The following is a 22,708-nucleotide window of genomic DNA, read 5'->3' as shown; positions in this document are numbered from 1 at the left end:
AGTGATAGGCACTAGCCAATGGGACAGATTCGTCTACTAAAGCAAAGCAAAGCAAAGTTCTTTGTTTACCCAGGGTAAGTGGACTAAGCTCGAGATGCTTGTTTACAGCCACGCCCTGCTCATAGAACATTTCATGGTTGGGGTTCAATGCCTTGCTCAAGGGCACTTTAACGTGCCGGTCCGGGGATTCGAACTGGCGACCTTCCGGTATCAAGACCGCTCCGCAAACCGTTCGGCCACCGCTGCCCTCTACGCGTCTGGAAAAAATCTCTTTGAAGCTATACACTTTGATGGCACTGCCCACCAGCTGCTCAAAGCCCCGGAAGATATCAAAGGAACGGCTGCCTGGGCTCGTGTTTTGCTTGGTCAACTAGTGCCCGTGCCCACTGGATGGCACATACCTGTGACCTTTCAACTTTGCAAAACATGAGTCTGTATAAAGCTGCCTCGTTAGCCTTCATCCAGCAGTCCCTTTACAAGAGCACCAACGGACATTTATAGATGTCAGATAAGGTCATTTTGATTAATTAAAGACTTAATTAAAAACAAACAAAATGTCAACGGTCAAGGTGCTTTATCTATAGTTTGTATCGATCCATTAACCAAGCAGATACTGAACTACATCCATCAAATCCATTAGCCAAGCAAATACTGTCATACTGAACCACATCCATCAGCCTGTCGGTTGACCTGTGACCCTTGACCTACTACACCGTCTCCTGATTGGTCGGTTTGTCAACCTCAGCATCTCAGAGCCACTGAGCAGACCACCAAAAGACTGAAATGACAGACAGGAGAGAAGCTATGGCGGAGAGAATGCATGCGTGTCCTTTGAAAGAAACAAGTTATGGACAGGCTGTGAAATAGAGACAAAGGAAATCATTATTGAGAGAGAGCAGCATAAGCCAACAGAGTGAATAACAGAGAGAGTAGAACGCGATAAGCCAGCTGGCCTCAGGTTGTGATAAATGCATGATTTAGTGTCTGAAAGAGCAAGTGAAACAAGGAATGACGGGGTGTGTGCGTGTGCATGTGTGTGTGTGTGTGTGTGTGTGTGTGTGCGTGTGTATGTGTGCGTGTGTGTGTGCGTGTGTGTGCGTGTGTGTGTCTGTGGTCTGTGTAACCTCACACACACACACACTCTGAAGAACGAGTGTTGTTGTCATCTGTTGATCAACGTGTTTTCAACAGTGCACAAGATGTCTCGTAGGTAAGATACCGTACTGTAAAAACTAAACATCTAAATGTTATGATCAAAAGGTTTGTTAGGCTCACTATGTGTAAAGATTGTTATCTTGCTATATGTAATAATGAGTCACTTGTGGACAGTGGGACATTTTGAAATCAAATTTCAGGTTAAAATTTGCCATTTTAACGCTACAGTGACATTGACAAAAGTGTTCAGGTACATTCTGTAATGATTGTTGAATATATGCAATACGCAAACAAGCACATCATCAACATCTCTAAATGAAAAGCATTTGGGGGGAATAAATTACATCATGACGTCATTCCAACATATAGTTTGATGTCATCGCGCATACCTTTCCAGACATTTGAGCACTCAAGCCCTAGTACACAGAAGATATAGGATATTTATTGCCACACTTTACATATGATCTCCTCAAATCAGAACAATAGGGTTTCGGTTCAATATCCACAAAGTTTCCCTTTAAGCATCGCAAGATTCTTCAGTCCTTTGTACTGTCAAAACAGTAAACATTAGTAGGCCTAGTAGGCTAGAGTTAGCCTGGCTAATAAGCCAGACTCAAATCACACTGTCGTGTGGTATTTGAGTCTGGAGATGCTGTGTATGGATCTTGTTTCCCGGCGTGCGGGTTCAAACATTTTCTCTTTGACGCAATTGGTCAGAGCTACTGTCAGTCAAAGGTCTCAAGCATTGAACGTCACTGTACCAAAGCCCGCCCATATTGCATACCGTGTCGCGATTGGCCACACCAGTTCTCTGGTGTAGGAAATGGGCGTACAATTGAGCCTCTCCAGATCGTAATCCGCCGGCAGGCAATCTTTTTTTTGCCAACGGCTTATTCGGTCTGGCTTATTAGCCAGGCTAGGCTAGAGTTGGAGCGTGGAGTTGATTAAAGTCCTTGGTTCGAGTCCATGTGTTGCATTACGTCTCCCCACTTTGCCCATATAGTGTTCTGCCAAAATAAAGCTAAAAAGAATGAAAACAAACGGGGGCCAATTTCTTCTACAACACTGGCAAACACTAAAAAAAACCCCATTAAAACAGGGAAAGCATCTATATATAGGCTATAGCAACATAAGTAAGTGGTTTAGAACAGTGATTCTCAAAAATAACAGATATACAAGCTCCATGGCATGACAATGTTTGAGAACTACTGATTTAGAAGGCATTTGTAGAATCGGCCTCAGGTAAATGGTAAATGGTGCATTTATATAGCGCCTTTATCCAAGGCGCTTTACATAGATTGTGCATTACATTCACCCATTCACACACACATTCATACACCGATTGCGGTGGAAGCCATGCAAGGCACCAACCAGCACATCGGGAGCAATTTGGGGTTCAGTGTCTTGCCCAAGGACACTTCGACATGTAGACAGGAGGAGCCGGGATTCGAACCGCCGACCCATGGATCATTGGACGACCTGCTCTACCTCCTGAGCCACAGCCGCCCAGGTCTTAATGGGTTAATGACACTTGCCATACAGGATACAGCAGATCATAAAGTGATGATTCTGTCCATTCCAATTAAATTATATCGCCAGATAATTGAGATCCGGTAGTTTCTGATACTGCATTCATCCTATTGTGAAACTGTGATGATGATGAGAAAGCCACAATTAGACACTGAATTTAAAGACCTATTTTATAGAACTATGCTGACCTCTGTAGGCTGATTATAGACACTGCAGCTCTCTTATACCTCTATAGTTGCTTACTCTTTCTCAATGTCAGTTTTTCTCCTGTCTTTGTTCCTCTATGTTACATTTGACATGCGCACACACACACGCACACGCACGCGCGCACACACACACACACACACACACACACACACACACACACACACACACACACACACACACACACACACACACACACAGTTGTGTGGTTTGGCAAAAAGAACAACAGTAGCCAGAAAAAGACTGTGGTCACAGTCAGTCAGTCACTTCTCTCTAACAGCATGAGCTAGAAAAAGACAGAGGTGTTTGTTTTTCTCTCTCTCGCTCTCTTTTCTCTCTCTCGCTCTCTCTCTCTCGTTCTCTCCGTGCTGTCTTTCTACTTTGCGTGCGTGCGTGCGTGCGTGCGTGCGTGCGTGCGTGCGTGCGTGCGTGCGTGCGTGCGTGCGTGCGTGCGTGCGTGCATTGTGACAGATCTGAGAAAGACTATATTACTACTATACTATTACTATAATACTATATTATGTAATACTAAAACCGGTCATCCTGACACAGTGTAAAGAGATGGACCCAGAGAACACTCCTCCGGGGCTAAATGACCACTGAGTATTTTACTGTGTGTGAGGTCAGGTCAGCTGTGGTCACTACAGCAGGAAAATACTCTGACCAGACCACAGCTGTATCAGCACTACGGGCAGAGAAGGAGGGAGAGAGAGAGACTTGTTGAGGTCAGCCTTTATAGACCTCTCTCTCTCTCTCTCTGTGTGTGTGTGTGTGTGTGTGTGTGTGTGTGTGTGTGTGTGTGTGTGTGTGTGTGTGTGTGTGTGTGTGTGTGTGTGTGTGTGTGTGTGTGTGTGTGTGTGTGTGTGTGTGTGTGTGTGTGTGTGCGTGCGTGCGTGCGTGCGTGCGTGCGTGCGTGCGTGCGTGCGTGCGTGCGTGCGCGCGCGCGCGCGCGTGCGTGCGTGTGTGTGTGTGTGTGCAGTACATTATGTATTTTCTGTGTGTTTCCACTTTCTGACTATAATGAAGAGCAGGTTGCAGTGGTGTAAAAAGTACTCAAATGTTTTACTTTTACTAGAAATACTCTCTATTACAACCAAGTAAAAGTAAAAGTCAGGAATTCAAAATGTACTTAAAGTACCAAAAGTGAAAATACTCATTATGCAGAATGTCCCATTTCAAGTATTAAAATACAAGCTCACAATGCGCTTGTAGAGAAAGTAAAGAAAAGTCCATTACTGCATCAAATGTAATCAACAAACTATGCTATAAAAACTGGTACAAGCTCACAACGCCTCATTGTGAGCTTGTAGATCAGACAGCTATATTCAGTATTCACAATATTTGTCTGTGGAACAGAGTCAAACTAAATGTAATGCCTCAACTATTCCAAGTGCTAATCAGGGTGGGGGGTCCCCAGTTCAAATATAATTATGTTGGGGGGGGTCACTCACAGCCTGAAGGTTGAGAACCTGCTCTAATGTATATGCTCCGTCGTACAACGGTGTCGCGTGGCAAAAATAGCCGACCTACTAAAACAAGCTGACAACTCGTCGTATCCGCCACACATTGTGAGCTTTAAGGCTGGCTATCTTTGGCACGCGACACAGCCGTACGGCGAAATACAAATGGGGCGTCAGGCTCCACCTGCTCAGGAACTCATAATAGTTTGTGGTCAGCTTTGCATGTATAGTATATACACACACTCTTGACCACACCAATTTCCTGCATTCCTCCTTAGATGTGCAGACGGACAGATTGCACCGTACATTCCTGAGAGTCTGAGCGTATACAAATGTAACCAAATGGACCCGTAGGTACATTTACATCAACAGGTCCTTAATTCTTATACACGCCAGGATTTGTTGATGATGCCTCATTTCTCGTTCTCACTGTATCTCTGCGTGATACTTGCATTCCACAGTGGATGTACTCATTCCACAGTGGATGTACTCATTCCACAGTGGATGTACTCATTCCACAGTGGATGTACTCATTCCACAGTGGATGTACTCATTCCACAGTGGATGTACTCATTCCACAGTGGATGTACTCATTCCACAGTGGATGTACTCATTCCACAGTGGATGTACTCATGACACAAACAGCAGTTTAACTTAAATCAAATGCAAATTCATAACACTAAATAAAAGAGCATGAGCACATGGATATATTAAAGGTATATTCAGTGATTTCACTTCATTCAAATATCACTTATTTTTTTATTTATTTTTTTATAATCCTCCCTTCTATAGAGTGTGCTGACCATATAAGGAGATCCTCCCTGTCCCCAGTGAGCCCCTGGGGTCAAAAAACCCTAGTTTCAGTTTTGGTGGCGGGTGGCAAAGCCTTCATCCAATCAGGATGAGAGGGGCCTTCCTCCAATCATGATCGAGTGGGGGCGGGCCTTGGTGCACATGCTGTTGGCCTGTTGCATTTCCCCCCACTGTAGAGCGTGTGCATGTGCACATTTTGTTACCGGGGCAGACTGGGTGGTTTTCCAAATTATCCAAATCACTGAATGCTCCTTTAACAGAAAGGCCACATACTCCTCTGTAGCCAGAATGTTGGCATACTTTTGTGGTTTGAGGTTCTCTGTCACTACCTAGGGAAAGGGGAAAGGGAGACGTGTTGATATGGGTGAGCCAAGGGTCGAACCAGCAATCCTTTGATCCCCAGATGGCCTCTGTACTCAGCTACTCAGCTACAGGCGCCCTAGGAGGCCCTTTCTCCTTTCAACGGAGGTGATATGAGGCGACGTACTAGTGTAGATGATGATGTCACCGTGTTAGTTTTTCTTTGGGGGCTAAACAAAACGATAACCCAAACCAACAGAGGATGTTGGTTTAATTTAACAGATCTGTATAGAGACACAAAGTGGGATAGCACCAATGCAAATACACAGATCTTCACCTTTCGGTGGGTTGCAGAGAGGACAAACATCCTCCATCGGGGGCTTTGCAGAGTAAACAGGAGATGTTCCTCGCCATAATTACTGCAAACATAAATCTACATTAGAACTGTGTGTGCTCAGGGCCGTTAGTGAGGGACATGGTGGACGTGCTCCATTGAGCCCCCCCCCCCCCCCCCCCCCCCGTTCCCCCTTCCTATGATTAGTGAGTGCATTGTTACTATGAATGGAGGCTCCTGTACTGTTACATAACTCCATAACTAAATCCCAGTCATTACTGCGAGGGACCGTATTAAAACTTGCGGGGGGTTTTAGTTTTAGAGCTAAACACATTTTCTTTGGGGTTTTTGTGTACACGTTCCCGTGGGAACGCACACACACGTGGCTACCCGCTCACTTGTGGGGGGTTTGTTTGTAGCCAGTGGTGTAAAGTAACTAAGTACATTTACTCAAGTACTGTTGTGTAGGCGACTTGTTTTTTCGAGGATTTTCTTTTTTTTACTTTACTGGTGTGTTTCCGATTTACAATACTTTTACTTCTACTACCCTACATCTCAGAGGCAAATATTGTACTTTAGTTACCAATTACTTACTGTAGATTTTTATTATTATTATTACAAAACATACATTAACCACTTCAGTCTTTGAAAATAGCCGATCTAAAAGCTCACAATTGTTGTATCCTAAACCCTGTTTTTTTTTGGTGGCTTTCGCCTTTATTTTATATTATTTTATGGAGGGACAGACAGTAGGCTGACAGGAAATGGGGAGAGAGATGGGGGGGAAGACATGCAGTAAAGGCCTTCGGGATCGGGAGACTGGATTACCAGCCAAGGTGCCTGGACCATTGAGCCATGGCCCAGGCCATCCTAAACCCTGTTAAATGGGATATTCTGCATAATGGGTACTTTTACTTTTGGTACTTTAAAGGGGCATTCCACTAATTTTCAACATTTTACTATGTCATTAATATACCTTAGAGCTGTTGTGTGGAAATAATAAAAAAGTCCCCCCCATTCTGTGTTTCCTAGAACTAGAGGTCTGAAAAAAATCTTTTTTTCATAATTACAGTTCTGGGAAACACAGAATGGGGGGGGACTTTTTTATTATTTCCACACAACAGCTCTAAGGTATATTAATGACATAGTAAAATGTTGAAAATGGGTGGTTTTCCCCTTTAAGTATGTTTTTAATTCCGTACTTTTACTTAAGTGAGTATTTCTACATTGCAGTATTGATACTTTTATGCAAGTAAAACATTTGAGTACTTTTTACCACCACTGTATATCCCCTCACTTGTGAGGGTTTTTGTAGCTTTTGTAACTACCTCTCTCATTCAGTCCATGGTTGTAAAAGCCTCCTGCAGATAGAAAGACTGAATTAGCCCGCAAATACCATAAAAACTACATACAATACCATACAATGAAGCCACCATACCCATTCAGAGGCTTTGCTACGCTGTAAAATCCTTAGTGTTAATTCAACCCTTGTTCCGAGAGTGTATAGGCTGCATACAAATTTGAAGGGTGCAGTACTTAGTTTAGACAGTTTTTGGTTTAGACTAGTCATTGGTTAGACCAGTCATTAGTCCTACAACTACAACCTATCTCAAACCCTCACCCTAAACCTAACCTCCCACGGGGCAGCACACCTAAACCTAACCTTAACCCATGTCTAACCAATGACTAGTCTAAACTAAGTATGCACCCCAATTTGGCCCCAATTTGAACACTCTCAGAGTTAAATTAATGCTCAAGATTTGACAGTGAAAGCTCTGAATTCTGCCGGTCAAAGGAGTTGGCAAACCTGCCCAATGTGCGATGCCTCAAAAATGTTGTCCCAGCCCTTAAATGACAGAGTGTGTGTGTGTAAGAATAGGAGACGCAGACGATAGTATGGACATACATGAAAAGAGACAAAGAATACGAACAATATGCTCTGGAACTGAATGTATTTAAAGACTACAGAAATAAAGTTCTGTGTGTCTATGCGTGTGCGTGCGTGCGTGCGTGCGTGCGTGTGTGTGTACTCTGACCTCTCTGTGAATTTGTCAGTGGGCTCAGAAGGGCAGGCATGTGGCTGTGATGTGTGTTATGGCGGGGGAGGGAGAGGAGGAGGGAAAGAGAGGGAGGCAGAAAGAGAGAGAAACAGAGAGGGAGGAAGGGAGGGCGGCCAGTGCAGTGAGTGAACATGTTAACCACTAACTGAGAGAGAGGAAAAAACTTGTGAGAAGCAGAGAGAGAGAGAGAGAGAGAGAGAGAGAGAGAGAGAGAGAGAGAGAGAGAGAGAGAGAGAGAGAGAGAGATCCCATGGCAGTTAGTTCAGTCCACCCTCAGAGGGAAAGCAGCAGTTCTGTGTGTTCCCTCTTGCAGCCAAAACCTGCCTCGATCCCTCTCTCTCATGGGGACACTGACAAACTGCTGGGACCTACTACTCAAGTCTTCTTAGTAGCATTAGCATCACATTTAGCTTATAGACACCGGTGACAGCTCTTTAATCGCACCAGCAAACTATCTGAAGTTTGGGACCTATATGTGGAGCCTGTGGAACTGTAGAAGAATTTGCTTAGAATTCCTGGCAACTGGATCCGGCTTTACACTTGTTTGGGACAGGTTCTGTTCAGAGAGTGGAGGAGTGTTCCTATCCTGCCAATAATGAACCTGTGTCGGTACCAGTCAAGGAGTCACTAGGGTCTTGGACCCTGTGAGGACCCATGCATGCGAGCAGGACCAGTAGACTACATAACATTCTTTTGGACCAGTAGAAGCAGAGCCATTTGAGAACTGTACTGTACTGGTGGCAGCAGCCAAGGATCAGCATCACATCTATAGTCCAAGGATCCATTTTGAGCAGTACTACTACTACAACAGTACTACTACTAGGCAGCGGTTTGGTTTGAATGCCCAGCAGAACCATGTGTTCACTGAACCGGGCCATGTCACTGAACCGGGCCATGTCTATGTCTGTCTTCCCCAGAGAGCCAGCCAGTCCAGCCGGTCTGGACACCACAGTGGACTATGTCAAGGTAGGAACAATTACTTCTATCACATGTTCTACTGTGTTTCTACCTTGTTGCTGTTGCTGCTTTGACATCTGAATTTCCCTCTGTCTGAGGATCTCATCTTATTTTACTAATAATACAACCATGCGAGACAGACCTGTGTTAATATCTGATACAAAACCAACCATCTCACACATTCACCTCTGCACTCCTCCATCTCCATTCCCTCACAATCCATCAGAATGATTGGGATTATTATTGAACTCTTTTGCCTCATACTCTGGATATGCATCATGTCAAGGTTACATTTTTATATATTTTCCCCATTCGCTTGGTTTTTAATTCAGTTTACTTTCAGTTTGATTCACCTGTGGGTTAAATCACACCTGTGTGAAGTGTTCTCTCATGTTGGGCTACTTGGTGTCAAGGTGATGTATGTTTGCTCAGCAGTTGCTGATGTCTGCTCATGAGGTTTGAGTGTTTACTCAGACCAAAAACAAATTAGAGGGAACATACTTTCAGTTTGATTCACCTGTGGGTTTTTTACTTTCAGTTTGATTTGTTTCAGTTTGATTTCAGTTTGATTTGTTTTTTTACTTTCAGTTTGATTCATCTGTTTTTTACTTTCAGTTTGATTTGTTTTCTGTTTGATTTCAGTTTGATTTGTTTTTTTACTTTCAGTTTGATTCATCTGTGGGTTTTTGAGTGGTGAAACCACTCCCTTACGGAGCTATGTGTGTGGCTGTCTGGCTAGCTGGCTGGGTCTGAGCACGAAAACAGCATGGTTGTTTTTCACTACCTGGCCTGGGCCGTGGCTCAGCGGTCCAGGCACCTTGGCCGGTAGTCCGAGTCTGGCAGTGTGCCGCGGGTTTGACTCCCGATCCCTTACTGGGGTCACATGGTAACTGTCATTTCTCTACCATTTCGGACGCGGAGCGGCTCGCCGGAACTGGCCCGGCACCCTGGGTGTGTTCCTGTGGGTCTGTACCCCCCCCCCCCCCCCCCCCTTCACATGGGTGTGATTTTTTGTTTCAGTTTGATTTGCCTGTGTTTTTTTTGCCCCTCCTATGTCCAGCTTTGTCCTAACGCAAACATTAAATGCCATTGACAATGAATGGACAATTTTAAGTGTTTGTGTAAACACAAACATTACGTACTAGTAATACAAACATTGAAGACGAAGATGAGGACTCAAATTCTGATTGGCCGGAATGAGATGTGATGATTTTGTACGATGATAAGATTGCCCCTCACTTCACATGAGCTTAAACATTTCCAGTTTTAGTTTCATTTTTCACTTATTATTATTATTAGGGTCAGGGTCACGGGTGTTTGTTTTCTAGGCGGCAATATTTTCATGGCTGAGGGAAGTAGGGGTGCTGGGGGGGCTGTAGCACCCCCTCCCCCCAGGCACAGCCCCCCCTCGAACAGGAGGGGAAGAAAACAAAAAGATAAATAAATATGCTGTATCACAGTATTGGCACCTTATCCTGGTTAATTGCCTGTGTCAGTTTGTTCATATAACTTGCGTGTGGAGAGGGAAAGTAAAGGCCACGTTTGCGCGTGAAAATGCGCTAAAATGCGCGTGCATGATGCGCGTGCACGCGCATTTTTGCGGCGCGCACTACGCGCGCGCACCCCCTACTAGACGCTCAGCCCCTGCGAGTGTAAAGTACTTCCCGCGGCCTGAATATTTTTGCATTGTTATTTGTTAACGTTATGAGTGAAAATCGACGTGGTACACTATAGAGAGAGTTAATGTGATCGTTCAACCCTCCCCTCACGTTGAACAAGTGAAATAAATCTCTGAATTCTGTAACTGAATTAATGTAGGAATATGAAGTCACATCTATCTAAAAACACCAGATAGCCCCAATCATCTGTCACTGCAGGCCTCGATAATGAGCATCCGTCACCGTGAACTCCTGTACTAGGCTACGGTAATCTGATAGCTCCTGGGCTTCCACGCCTAATATGTCATAAATCACATTGTCTGCTACTGTGCAATGGCCACCCACCCACCACCTGGGTCCCAGGTGGTAAAAGTATCAATACTGCATGCATTATAGAAATACTCTGTTATGAGTGAAAGTCCCGATCCCGAAGAACTTTGCCGCGTGTCTCCCCCCCCCCCCCCCCCCCATCTCTCTCCCCCGTTCCCTGTCACACACACACACACACCTTGACCCTGACCACACGGGATATGACATGGTAAAATACTTGCTGCAACATTGCGGTCTACTACACTGCGTATGTGCGTGCGTGGGAGTGTGTGTCCATGACTGTGCATGTGGACAGTGGAAACGCAAACACACCTGGAGGGCCAGAGATGACAGCTACAATTTCACACGCATTATATAACCTGTGGAATAGCCCCCATAATTCACTCAACACACACACACACACACACACACACACACACACACACACACACACACACACACACACACACACACACACACACACACACACACACACACACACACACACACACACACACACACACACACACACACACACTTGACATTTACGGACTAACCACATTTGACCAAAGAGATCCAGGTGCTGTTTGTGTATTTTTGCATGTGTGTGTGTGTGTGTGTGTGTGTGTGTGTGTGTGTGTGTGTGTGTGTGTGTGTGTGTGTGTGTGTGTGTGTGTGTGTGTGTGTGTGTGTGTGTGTGTGTGTGTGTGTGTGTGTGTGTGTGTGTACAGTAGTGCGTGGGCTTGCTTATGTGTGTGTGTGAGCTGCTCTCATGGGAAGGCTGAGGTTTGTTCTTCACACCAAGGTGACAGCATCCAAACACATGAGCTAAGTGATGGAAGAGAGAACAGGAGAGAGAGAGAGAGAGAGAGAGAGAGAACAGGAGAGAGAGAGAGAGAGAGAGAGAGAGAGAGGGAGAGAGGGAGAGAGGGAGAGAGAGAGAGAGAGAGAGAGAGAGAGAGAGAGAGGGAGAGGGAGAGGGAGAGGGAGAGGGAGAGGGAGAGGGAGGGAGGGATGAGGCAGGAGAGATGTATGTACTGTAGGAGAGGGGCAGAGAGGAAAGGAGAGAATAGGGAAAGGGATATTGATGGAAGGAAACTACAGTATATAGGGAACAAAGTACATACTGTACTGCTGCTGTCAGGTTGAAACCATGATGTCCAAACCCATTCCTTTTTTATTGTCATTTTAAAGAACATTTTAAAATAGTGAAAATAGCCGAAAACGAAAACAAACAAACAAAAAAACATTAAAATATGGAGATACAAGGTTTCTGCCCCCCAGCCAACAACGATCATGCTGAACGTATTGAAACTCAGAGAGTACAAATTACATTATCCATTTGTTGTTGTTTATCCATTTTACTGTGTACTGTAAGTGGGTTTGAAGGAGAACTGAAAACAAAAACAAAAACTGAATGGATTGTAATGGATGGAGAGTTGGGGACATTCATGCGTTATATATCCGTCCACAACTCCATTGTAATTTAACCCATTTTGGGCGGGAACCCCTGTTGGTGTTAGCATTATGTTATGCTTTAGCTATTGAAAAATAGCAGATCTACAAGCTCATAGCGCGCCACCGAGTGGTGCGCTACGAGCTTGTAGATCTGCTATTTTTGACTGACATAGAAACATAGCTTTTTCAGAAAACTGTCAGGATGTAGAAGACATTTTTAGAATCTGATCTCATGTCAAAATGGGTAAATTTGCTGACATCACATGCAGTACTGTACACCTTCTTGGCCTCGCTCTGTACTCAAAGCATCTGTCTCGCGCCGAGGAAAGGCTCAAGGCCAACGTTTGTGTTTTTTGGACTGTTGCTTAAAAAAGATTAAATCAAAGACTGCAATCAAAGTGAGTGCTTTTCTTTTGCCTTTTGGTATTTTATCTTTGGTAGAAAGCACCCTTAAGATTGCTTATAAAACACTTAACGTAAGGGGACAGGAAAGGGAGTGTTTTACTGGTCCACTCCCCGGGGTCGGGGAGGGGGAAATACTTTTCTGCTGCCTTCACCCAGCAGCTGGCTGCTCAGATGAGGGCGGGTTAAGGGTTAAGTGTCTTGCTCAGGGGCACTTTGACCGAGGGTCAAAACTGCGACCCGATAGTCCAGCCTCTCTACTTGCGTATTATACTGACTAGAACATATACTCAAATAAATACTGAAGAGCCACAAATTACAAAGTACATTTTCCGAAAGTTTCAGAAATGTGTTAGATGATTCATAATATGAATATATTTTTGACTCGGTCTCATGTCGAGTCCCTTCCCTGAAATGTGGTGGAGTCAAAAGTACAGTATTTCTATTTAAAACAAAGAGGCTAAGCTTGCATAATATATAAATAAAATAAAATAAACCTCAAAAAATGTACTTTAAAAAAAAAAAAATTATCCCACGATTGTGTAACCCATTTTTCACCCCTGTGTCAATTATGTAATGTGATCTTGGGCTCCGTCGAAATAAAATAATAAATCTTCTGAAAGAATATATATTCAAAGATGTGTGCCTCATTTTCACGATATTAAAAATAGCAGACCTACAAGCTCGTAGCGCGCCACTCAGTGGCACGCTATGAGCTTGTAGCTCATGACCCATAAACCCATGTTTATGGGTCGTAAGCAGGATATTTCTTTGTAAGGGTAGAAAAGCTTCTAATTAACCACTTAAACCCTCTTTTCTTACCTGTAACTTACAACTGAACTGTATTTTTTCCGTCTTTCAAATGTCTTCGCCACAATAGCAGATCTACAAGCTCAAAACGTGCGCGCTACAACGTGTTTTGAGCTTGTAGATCTGTGCTACTTTTGGAGAATGTTTCCCCCAGAATAAGCACGCTGGCTGGGGTTCAAGAGGTTATCCACTATAATCACTGGTTTATATAGCAACGTATAGACCTTATGCCTCAGTGTGCAGTAGCTAGGTGGCAGTATGTGCAGGTCTGAAACCGTAGCCCTGTGGAATCCCCCCTCACCACAACCTCCTCTATCTGACAGTAAGCTGCTCAACCCTCATGAGAGAGCTTTACGGAACAATGATGCTCTGTGCGTGCGTGCGTGCGTGCGTGCGTGCGTGCGTGCGTGCGTGCGTGCGTGCGTGCGTGCGTGCGTGCGTGTGTGCGCTCGCACCATATATAGGCTACAGTCAATTGTGTGCAGTGCATGTGTGTGGTCTGACTACACACTGACCTGGCACACATGAAAGATCTATGAAAGATTAAGACTTTAGTGCTGAGAAAAACGGCTCCCACAATACAAAAACAATATAGCCTACTGTAACAATATACAGTGTAACACGGTACACCTTAAGTAGCTGACAGGGGTCAACTTTGTGAATATTGTTGCAGTATATAGACAGCATCAACAGGCTTTGTATGATGCTGATGCTGTGGACAAGCAGGTGTGCTATTTTATGGCAAACTAGAGCAACACTCTGGCTCTCTCTAGTGGTGTAATGTTGTATTACTCTATCTGGATAGCGTAATACAACATTAGGCTGATCTCACATTCAGTAATCAATTCCAACATATCGTCGCTGTCGGTTGGAAAACGTAGTTCTCCAAAACTGTTCCTTTTTTATTACAATTTTAAAAAATATTCATAAATTGAAAATATTCATGAATTGACAAATAGCGATCTTTAACACCACAACGTGTTGTGAGCTTGCAGATCTGTTATTTTCACTACTTTTGTGCGACACTCTTGTATGATGAAGTAGGGCATTCATTTACAAAAATACAAAAACACAAAAAGTAAAAGAAAAAAGGTTTCTTCCCCACAGTAACGACATGCAAGCCCTACTGAAGCTCAAACACTAATGCAACAATTCATTTTTGGAGAAACTATGCCCCTGCTGTAACCCCAGTGGTCCAGCGTAGCTAAGTGTATTAGAACTGGACACATTAGAAGATTATGACCAGAATACTCACTCTGACTCACATAGTGGTCACCTTGTTACTTTTAAAGGTTCAAATTCCGAAGTAGCAGATCTACAAAATCTTCGAGCTTGCGAATCTGCTACTTTTGAGGCTTTCGTGTGACGCTGTAGTACGATCAAGCAGGGCGTTAATTTATGGAAAATAAACCCATAAAAAAGGCTATAATAGGATGGACATCAGAAGTTGCTGCCTGACAGAAACTGAAGTCAGTGAGATGGATGTCCGTCTTGTTTCTCAGCGGATTGGGACAGGAACAACAGATAGAAATAGAACAACGTAGGATAGAACCTCCAGCATGAGGTCAGGAGGACAATTTCTGTCCCTCGTTGTTTTTCCAGAGCATTCCTCGAGTGACAGACCGTGTATTTTAAGGTGGACATTTAGCCTAGCTGGTGATTTGAGGGCACTGTGGTGGTGGCGGCAGTGGTGTGTGTGTGTGTGTGTGTGTGTGTGTGTGTGTGTGTGTGTGTGTGTGTGTGTGTGTGTGTGTGTGTGTGTGTGTGTGTGTGTGTGTGTGTGTGTGTGTGTGTGTGTGTGTGTGTGTGTGTGTGTGTGTGTGTGTGTGTTGTGGTTATCCAGGGAATGTTCTAGAGATGTATTTCCTTCACAGATCCTCAGGGACCTCATGCTGTAATTAGTGGCTCCGCTTCCTGTGGCGGCGGGGTATTCCTCTAACTACTGTAGGTGGCACTGGAGTGCCAGCCTTCGTGTGTGTGTGTGTGTGTGTGTGTGTGTGTGTGTGTGTGTGTGTGTGTGTGTGTGTGTGTGTGTGTGTGTGTGTGTGTGTGTGTGTGTGGGTGTGTGTGTGTGGGTGTGTGACAGAGAGAGAGAGAGAGAGAGAGAGAGAGAGACTGGTGGGAAAGTTGAAGCAGTAAATTAGTGTGTGGGAGTAATTGCCCAGTCAGTTGTCATTAGGCAACACAAACATTTTGCCACTTATCAACTGCACTCTAGATTCTTTACTGTTCACGCACGCAACGCACACACACGAAAAAGACAAGGTTTTATGCCAGCAATACTTTGCTTTACTCATTAGCATCTTAGCCAATGCTACACTACAGTACATACAAAAACAAACAAACACTGAACACATCCTAGAGTCAGTCTGCTTGGGAAAGCAGACTGACTGTACTTTGACAACCAAAGACAATTTGTGACACCTGTGCAACTCAGAACAAATGGAGTGGAATCTCTGCATGTGTGCATGTGTGTGTGAGCATGCAGTCATCTACAGTACCTACTGTACAGTTAGTTATCTGTCAGGAAGACACAGTGCCTCTCTCTCGGACCCCTCCCACCTCAGCGTTTCATTGGCCAGAGTCCAGGTCACATGGGTCTTCCCCACATCCATATATGGAGCCTGTGGGAAGGGCAGAGCGAGACAGGAGTGACGCTGGGTTGTCCACTCTAGTGTGGAGGAGAGAGAGAGAGAGAGAGCTCATGATGTTGCTCCTACTAGAGTCCAGAATTATCCTACCATGAGCTTGCTTAGTTAACTTTGACTTTAACCTAGTTAATTTTCAGTCACTTTGACTTGGTCTATTTTTGACTGCGTGATTGTACGGCTAGCATCATGTTTATTTCATTTGATCATAACTGCATCTGGTTACCTATGTACCTACTTGGTTTACATTAGTGTGTAGTGTACAATACATCAGTAGTACTGAGCAGTTCATTATTGTCTATATCCAACAGTATAGTCAAATATAGCAATGCCGGCGTCATTAAATGAAGGCAAAGTAGGTGGTTGATAACTCGAGACAGAAAGACTATAGGTCAGGATTGTGATCGCCGCGATGTCGGACCGATGTCACCTCAAGTCCCTGACCGCCACCCTCTGTTGCTTCTACCACAAGAACTCTGTCATCTCAGCAAAGGTGAGAGAGAGAGAGAGAGTTGGGGGGGGGGGGGGGGGTGTATATACGGGTTTATGTGTTTGGTTAGACATACGTTAGACGTATGTATTGTGTAGAACTGTGCGAGTGAGCCTGGGATTTCCTGTGCATGCATTTGTGCACAACCCCAATTTAACCCAGCGATGCATGTCTCCACTGCAGAACCTGTAGTGTCTATGGTATGGTGACTATGGTCCATAGGTTGAGTGTGGTTTGGTTCTGGGACGGGACGGGACGGGACGGGACATTTGTTTTTGTCCTGTCAAAAGTTTACTTTCTTGCAGAAGCTCTTCTATAATCTGGTGTAATGAAGGTCACATGGGGCTTGAATCTGTTCTTTGACTCAGTCAAAAGCAAAGCACTAGAATTCCTTTAAATAGATGAACATGCTGGAAAATAAGCACGGTTGCACTGATCCTATTGTAGCTGTTAAGTAGTAGAATATACATAATATGGTCCATTGGTCCTGTCTGTCTGTCTGTCAGTCTGAGTTGAGCTGCAGACACTGGGCTTTTATTGTTGTGCCCAGACATACTCATAAATGAGCGACTGTGTGTGTGTGTGTGTGTGTGTGTGTGTGTGTGTGTGTGTGTGTGTGTGTGTGTGTGTGTGTGTGTGTGTGTGTGTGTGTGTGTGTGTGAGTTTTATAGCTGGCTTCAGTAAAGCGGGCTGTCCAACAGACAGAGCAGCATTTGATAGCGCGCGCGTGCGTGTGTGTGTGAGAGAGAGAGGTGCTGTGCGTTTAGTTACTACTTGCCATCTGATATACTATATTGCATTAGCAGCATATGGTTTCTTTCCTGCAATAACAATGACAACTTAAACACACTCACATATAGAGATACAGTAGAGACACAGAGAGACTGAGTACGAGAGGCAGAGAGATGATATAGAGATGAGGATGATAAACTATACCTAATAGTTTATTTTCTTAAATTGTGATATTGGTGAAATGCAACTAGATTGGATGGGCTGATCAGGTTATGTGCTTTCTCCCTTTTCAGACAAAAAAGTGCACGCACACGCACACACACACACACACACACACACACACACACACACACACACACACACACACACACACACACACACACACACACACACACACACACACACACACACACACACACACACGTATATACGGCTGAAGCTGTGAATTGACAATGACATGCATTGACCATTGACACTGTTATGGTACGGTAAAGGTAAATGCTTGTTTAAACGTCAATTTCCTCTCCTTAAAGAAAACAAAGGAAGGTTTAAGGTCCACACTTGTGCTTTATTGTTACATCTTGTGTACAGGTTCATATAAGAGCAAAACTATTTTTTGTTTGCCCTCCCTCAGACAGTTAATTACTATATATGTAATCAATAATATATCTCTCTCTCTCTTTCTGTGACCTTCTATATTCTATTCTTCTATCTCCATCTGTCTCTGTGGGAGCTCTCCAGTTATCTAGAGCCATATGGCTCATGATCTCTGTCTGCTCATCTCTATCCGTCCACATGAGGTTTATTTGTCATGTATATCACTGTGAAACTGGATGTGTGTTTTCATGATCAAAAGTAGCAGATCTGTAAGCTCAAAACGTGGCATGAAGCAACTCATTTTGAGTTTGTAGATGTGCTACTTTCCTATTTTTTTTATTTGAAAAGTGCAGTTTTTTTGTTCTTTTTAAGTCTGTCTGGTGGTTTTTATAAACCAATGCAATGCATTAACAAGCGCTAGTGACTAAATAAGAACTGTGTTGGATCCAGGTTATTTTTTTCCCCATATCCTCAAAAGTAACAGTTTTGGACATGGTTTCCGCCCGACAGCGACAAAATACATCATTTATCATTTCTATTCAAAAACCTACAGCACAATTATTACTCTTACACTGTGATCACATGCTCGTGGCATGAACTGAGCCCACAGCCTTACACACAGTCCATTTTTACATTCTCAGAGTTGTGTAGTAGGGTTTAATCACACGCCCTGTTGGCCGCCACACTACGGCTGCAGCCAGCCAGCAAACGCTGTGACCTGACCGCCACACTACGGCTGCAGCCAGCCAGCAAACGCTGTGACCTGACCACCACACTACGGCTGCAGCCAGCCAGCAGTCACTGTCGCCACACTACAGCTGCAGCCAACCAGCCAGCAGACACTGTGGCCGCCACACTACGGCTGCAGCCAGCCAGCAGACACTGTGACCACCACACTACGGCTGCAACCAGCCAGCAGTCACTGTGACCGCCACACTACGGCTGCAGCCAGCCAGCAGTCACTGTGACCGCCACACTACGTCTGCAGCCAGCCAGCAGACACTGTGACCACCACACTACGGCTGCAACCAGCCAGCAGTCACTGTGACCGCCACACTACGGCTGCAGCCAGCCAGCAGACACTGTGACCGCCACACTACGGCTGCAGCCAGCCAGCAGTCACTGTGACCACCACACTACGGCTGCAGCCAGCCAGCAGACACTGTGACCGCCACATTACGGCTGACTACTGAACAGCTCCATTGAAGTAGTTGGATGCCTTTCCGTCGGTCAAGTTCAGTCTGTTGTTGCCACGCACGCGCACCCACACATGTGGGTGCTCATGCATTGCAACGCTTCAATAGCTTGGTGATAGTATTGATGGGTCTAGTTGATGAGTTCTAAATTGAGCAATTAGATCCGTCTAGTCCCACACACATGAAGTGGTTTCTGCTCAGATGGATGTAAACAGGAAAAGGTGGGAGCGTTACAATTAAAGACCCAACAATTTGGAACATGGATCAACAGGTCCCTTAATATTGGCCAGCGACGGCTCCAGAAAATTGTGACTGGGGGTGCTATGAAGGGGCTGGCTATTTAGAATCTTGGTTTACATAGAAGTCAGTCAATTTTGGAGGGGGTCTTAGGGGACGTCCCTGGAGCCGTCCCTGCTATTGGCTGGCACTACTGTATACCCTCTTCCGTCTATTGCTCCTGTGTCAAGCCAGCCTTTGCCATTGACCAATCAAAGCCACCGGACAAAACAATACGAGGATTGTCCTTTAACCATGGTGAGGTGACGAAATATGACCTTTTAGCGTTATGATTCTCCTCTTTCATCATCTCATGATGTACCGCACGCACACACACGCACGCACGCACGCACGCACGCACGCACGCACGCACGCACGCACGCACGCACGCACACACACCCACACACACACACGCAGAAGAGTGGACAGAAAGAGACAGACAGTGACCAAGTAGAGGAAATGGCACATAAACATGCTTGTTATTTTAGTGATGTAGGGAGGATGATATTGATGGGCTTTCATGTAACGATTTGATGATTATCTCTCTTTCCGCAAAACAGCAAGAGCATTTCCTTTGGGTACGCAAGCTTTCACATTAACCACTCAAACCCTCCAGCAGTGTAAAGTGGGACTTGAGTTACCACTGTACTCAGAGACCACTTTTCTTTTCCCGTTTACACCACATTTATTTGTCAAAAATATCTCTACAAGCTCAAGTGGTTAACACTCACTTTCATTTTCGATGAAGGAAGAAGAGTGGCTTGTGTTTCTTGCATGCTTGCCCCATTTTTCCTCAGGCAGTGTTCTAGCCTTTATTCATTACTTATCAGTCGCATGTTCCCACATGGCAGTGGCGTATTGGACAGCACATATAGGACCACAATGGAAAGAAGTCCCCAGGACTTTTGTCTGACTAATCAATCAATCAAAAAAGTCCAGGTATCCACCTAGTCAACCATGTGTTCACTAGCCTGGCATACAACGCTGACGAAGGCTTCGGCCGCAACGCGTTCGTTGTGTGCTGCTTGTCTGCAAATGCTGCAAATATACCTAACCTACCTATGGTAAAATAAATAAGTGCCTTAAAAGCTATTGCCGTGAGTGCTGGATTTCTTCACTAGCCTGGCATGGTCAGACTAATATCACGTACTGCGTACATATTAGTCTGGAACTTCGGTCACGGTGTTGGAAGATTAATTTCCAAGGTGCGGTTACAAACAGATTGAAACGTCTCACTTTGAATAGTGGGCTCTGATTGGTCACCCACAGCTCTGGGGCGAGAGACATGTAATTCAAACTGAGAAGTGCCAGACCAATCTGACCAGGGATTTATGGTTAAAGGACAATCCTCTTATTGTTTTGTCCGGTGGCTTATTTGATCGGTCAACGGCAAGGCTGGATTGACACAGGAGCAGTAGACCCGGCTTATTTATTTATTTTTGATTGCTCTGTAAAATCCAATAACTTATAAAACCCATTTCAGCAATGCCTTCCGCTGTTGGCATCTTTCTTAAGTTGGCAGTTCCTACGTCATCCATGCAGTGATGAAAACGTTTATTTCTAAGGCGTTTCAGTTTGATTGTATGCTAGTGGAAAATACGAGAGAGAGAGAGAGAGAGAGAGAGAGAGAGAGAGAGAGAGAGAGAGAGAGAGAGAGAGAGAGAGAGAGAGAGAGAGAGAGAGAGCGAGAGGGGGGGGGGGGAGGGGGGGGGAGAGGAACATGGAGTCATGAGCCATCTTTGAATCTATCATACCATATACTGTATGTTATAATCATCGTTTTGATTGATTGATTGAAATATTTATTAACAGTTTGCAGAATTACAGTACATTTCAAGCACAAACTCATTACAAAGACTGTTAACTGTGAGTGGACAACCCAATTAAGCATTACACTTGTTTCATCGTCATCGTCATCACTAGTACCATTATCATCACCACTGTACAGTATGTACGTTCATCATCAGCATGCTCGTCGACCTACAGTATATCTGACCATAAATCTCTGTCCAAAGTCCAAACTTCATGTCTCTGGAGGTGTCCTGTCAAAGCTTGAGCACCAATGAAAAATCATTTGATTGTTGACTTTGGTCGGCGACCACATTTGTGTGACTTTGCGGCTTCATTCAGAGTGGACGTCTGCGTGCGTTGACAGAACAGCAGAGGAGACCACAGTAAGAATAGCAGAGGAGACCACAGTAAGAACAGCAGAGGAGACCACAGTAAGAACAGCAGAGGAGACCACAGTAAGAACAGCAGAGGAGACCACAGTAAGAACAGCAGAGGAGACCACAGTAAGAACTAACACTAGAACAACAGGACAGCAGAGGAGACCACAGTAAGAACTAACACTAGAACAACAGGACAGCAGAGGAGACCACAGTAAGAACTAACACTAGAACAACAGGACAGCAGAGGAGACCACAGTAAGAACTAACACTAGAACAACAGGACAGCAGAGGAGACCACAGTAAGAACTAACACTAGAACAACAGAACAGCAGAGGAGACCACAGTAAGAACTAACACTAGAACAACAGAACAGCAGAGGAGACCACAGTAAGAACTAACACTTCATTCAGAGTGGACGTCTGCGTGCATTGACAGAACAGCAGAGGAGACCACAGTAAGAACAGTAGAGGAGACCACAGTAAGAACTAACACTAGAGAGACCAGGAGATGGAAAAGGAAAGGGTGCTATAAAGCCAGACCAGATGCGCACGGCGCACGCACATACAGTGTGTGTGTATGTGTATTACACACACACACACACACACACACACACACACACACACACACACACACACACACACACACACACACACACACACACACACACACACACACACACACACACACACACAGCAAGGCAGGCATATATACGGTGATGGAGGTAAGGGAACACGCAGGTGCCCTCTAAGAATGACATCATCAGGCAGGATTTAATTAAACACCAGCCTATAAACTTCACATCAGTCCCTCTCTGCCTCTCTGCCTCTCCATCCCTCTCTATCTCTCCATCCCTCTCTATCACTCCATCCCTCTCTATCACTCCATCCCTCTCTGCCTCTCCATCCCTCTCTGCCTCTCCATCCCTCTCTATCTCTCCATCCCTCTCTATCTCTCCATCCCTCTCTATCTCTCCATCCCTCTCTATCTCTCCATCCCTCTATCCCTCTCTATCACTCCATCCCTCTCTGCCTCTCCATCCCTCTCTATCCCTCTCCATCCCTCTCTATCCCTCTCTCTCTATCCCTCTCTGCCTCTCCATCCCTCTCTATCTCTCCATCCCTCTCTATCTCTCCATCCCTCTCTATCCC

At 44.8% G+C, this 22,708-nt stretch overlaps 1 protein-coding gene across 3 annotated transcripts in view; it reads left to right on the top strand.

The window, feature by feature from the left end:
- Positions 1 to 22,708, top strand: part of bcar3 (BCAR3 adaptor protein, NSP family member) — a 132,055-nt gene that overhangs the window by 84,704 nt on the left and 24,643 nt on the right. For all 3 annotated transcript variants that reach the window (XR_013790364.1, XM_079505312.1, XM_079505313.1), the window contains one exon: positions 8,774 to 8,822. Coding sequence is in view for 2 of the 3 variants with exons in the window: in XM_079505312.1 (XP_079361438.1) it covers positions 8,774 to 8,822 (49 nt within the window). In the remaining variant the exon portion in view is untranslated. The remainder of the gene's footprint in view (positions 1 to 8,773; positions 8,823 to 22,708) is intronic.

The sequence above is a fragment of the Electrona antarctica genome, assembly GCF_951216825.1.
Source record: "Electrona antarctica genome assembly, chromosome: 7".
Lineage (NCBI taxonomy): Eukaryota > Metazoa > Chordata > Actinopteri > Myctophiformes > Myctophidae > Electrona > Electrona antarctica.
This window is presented reverse-complemented; position numbering and strand designations above follow the sequence as displayed.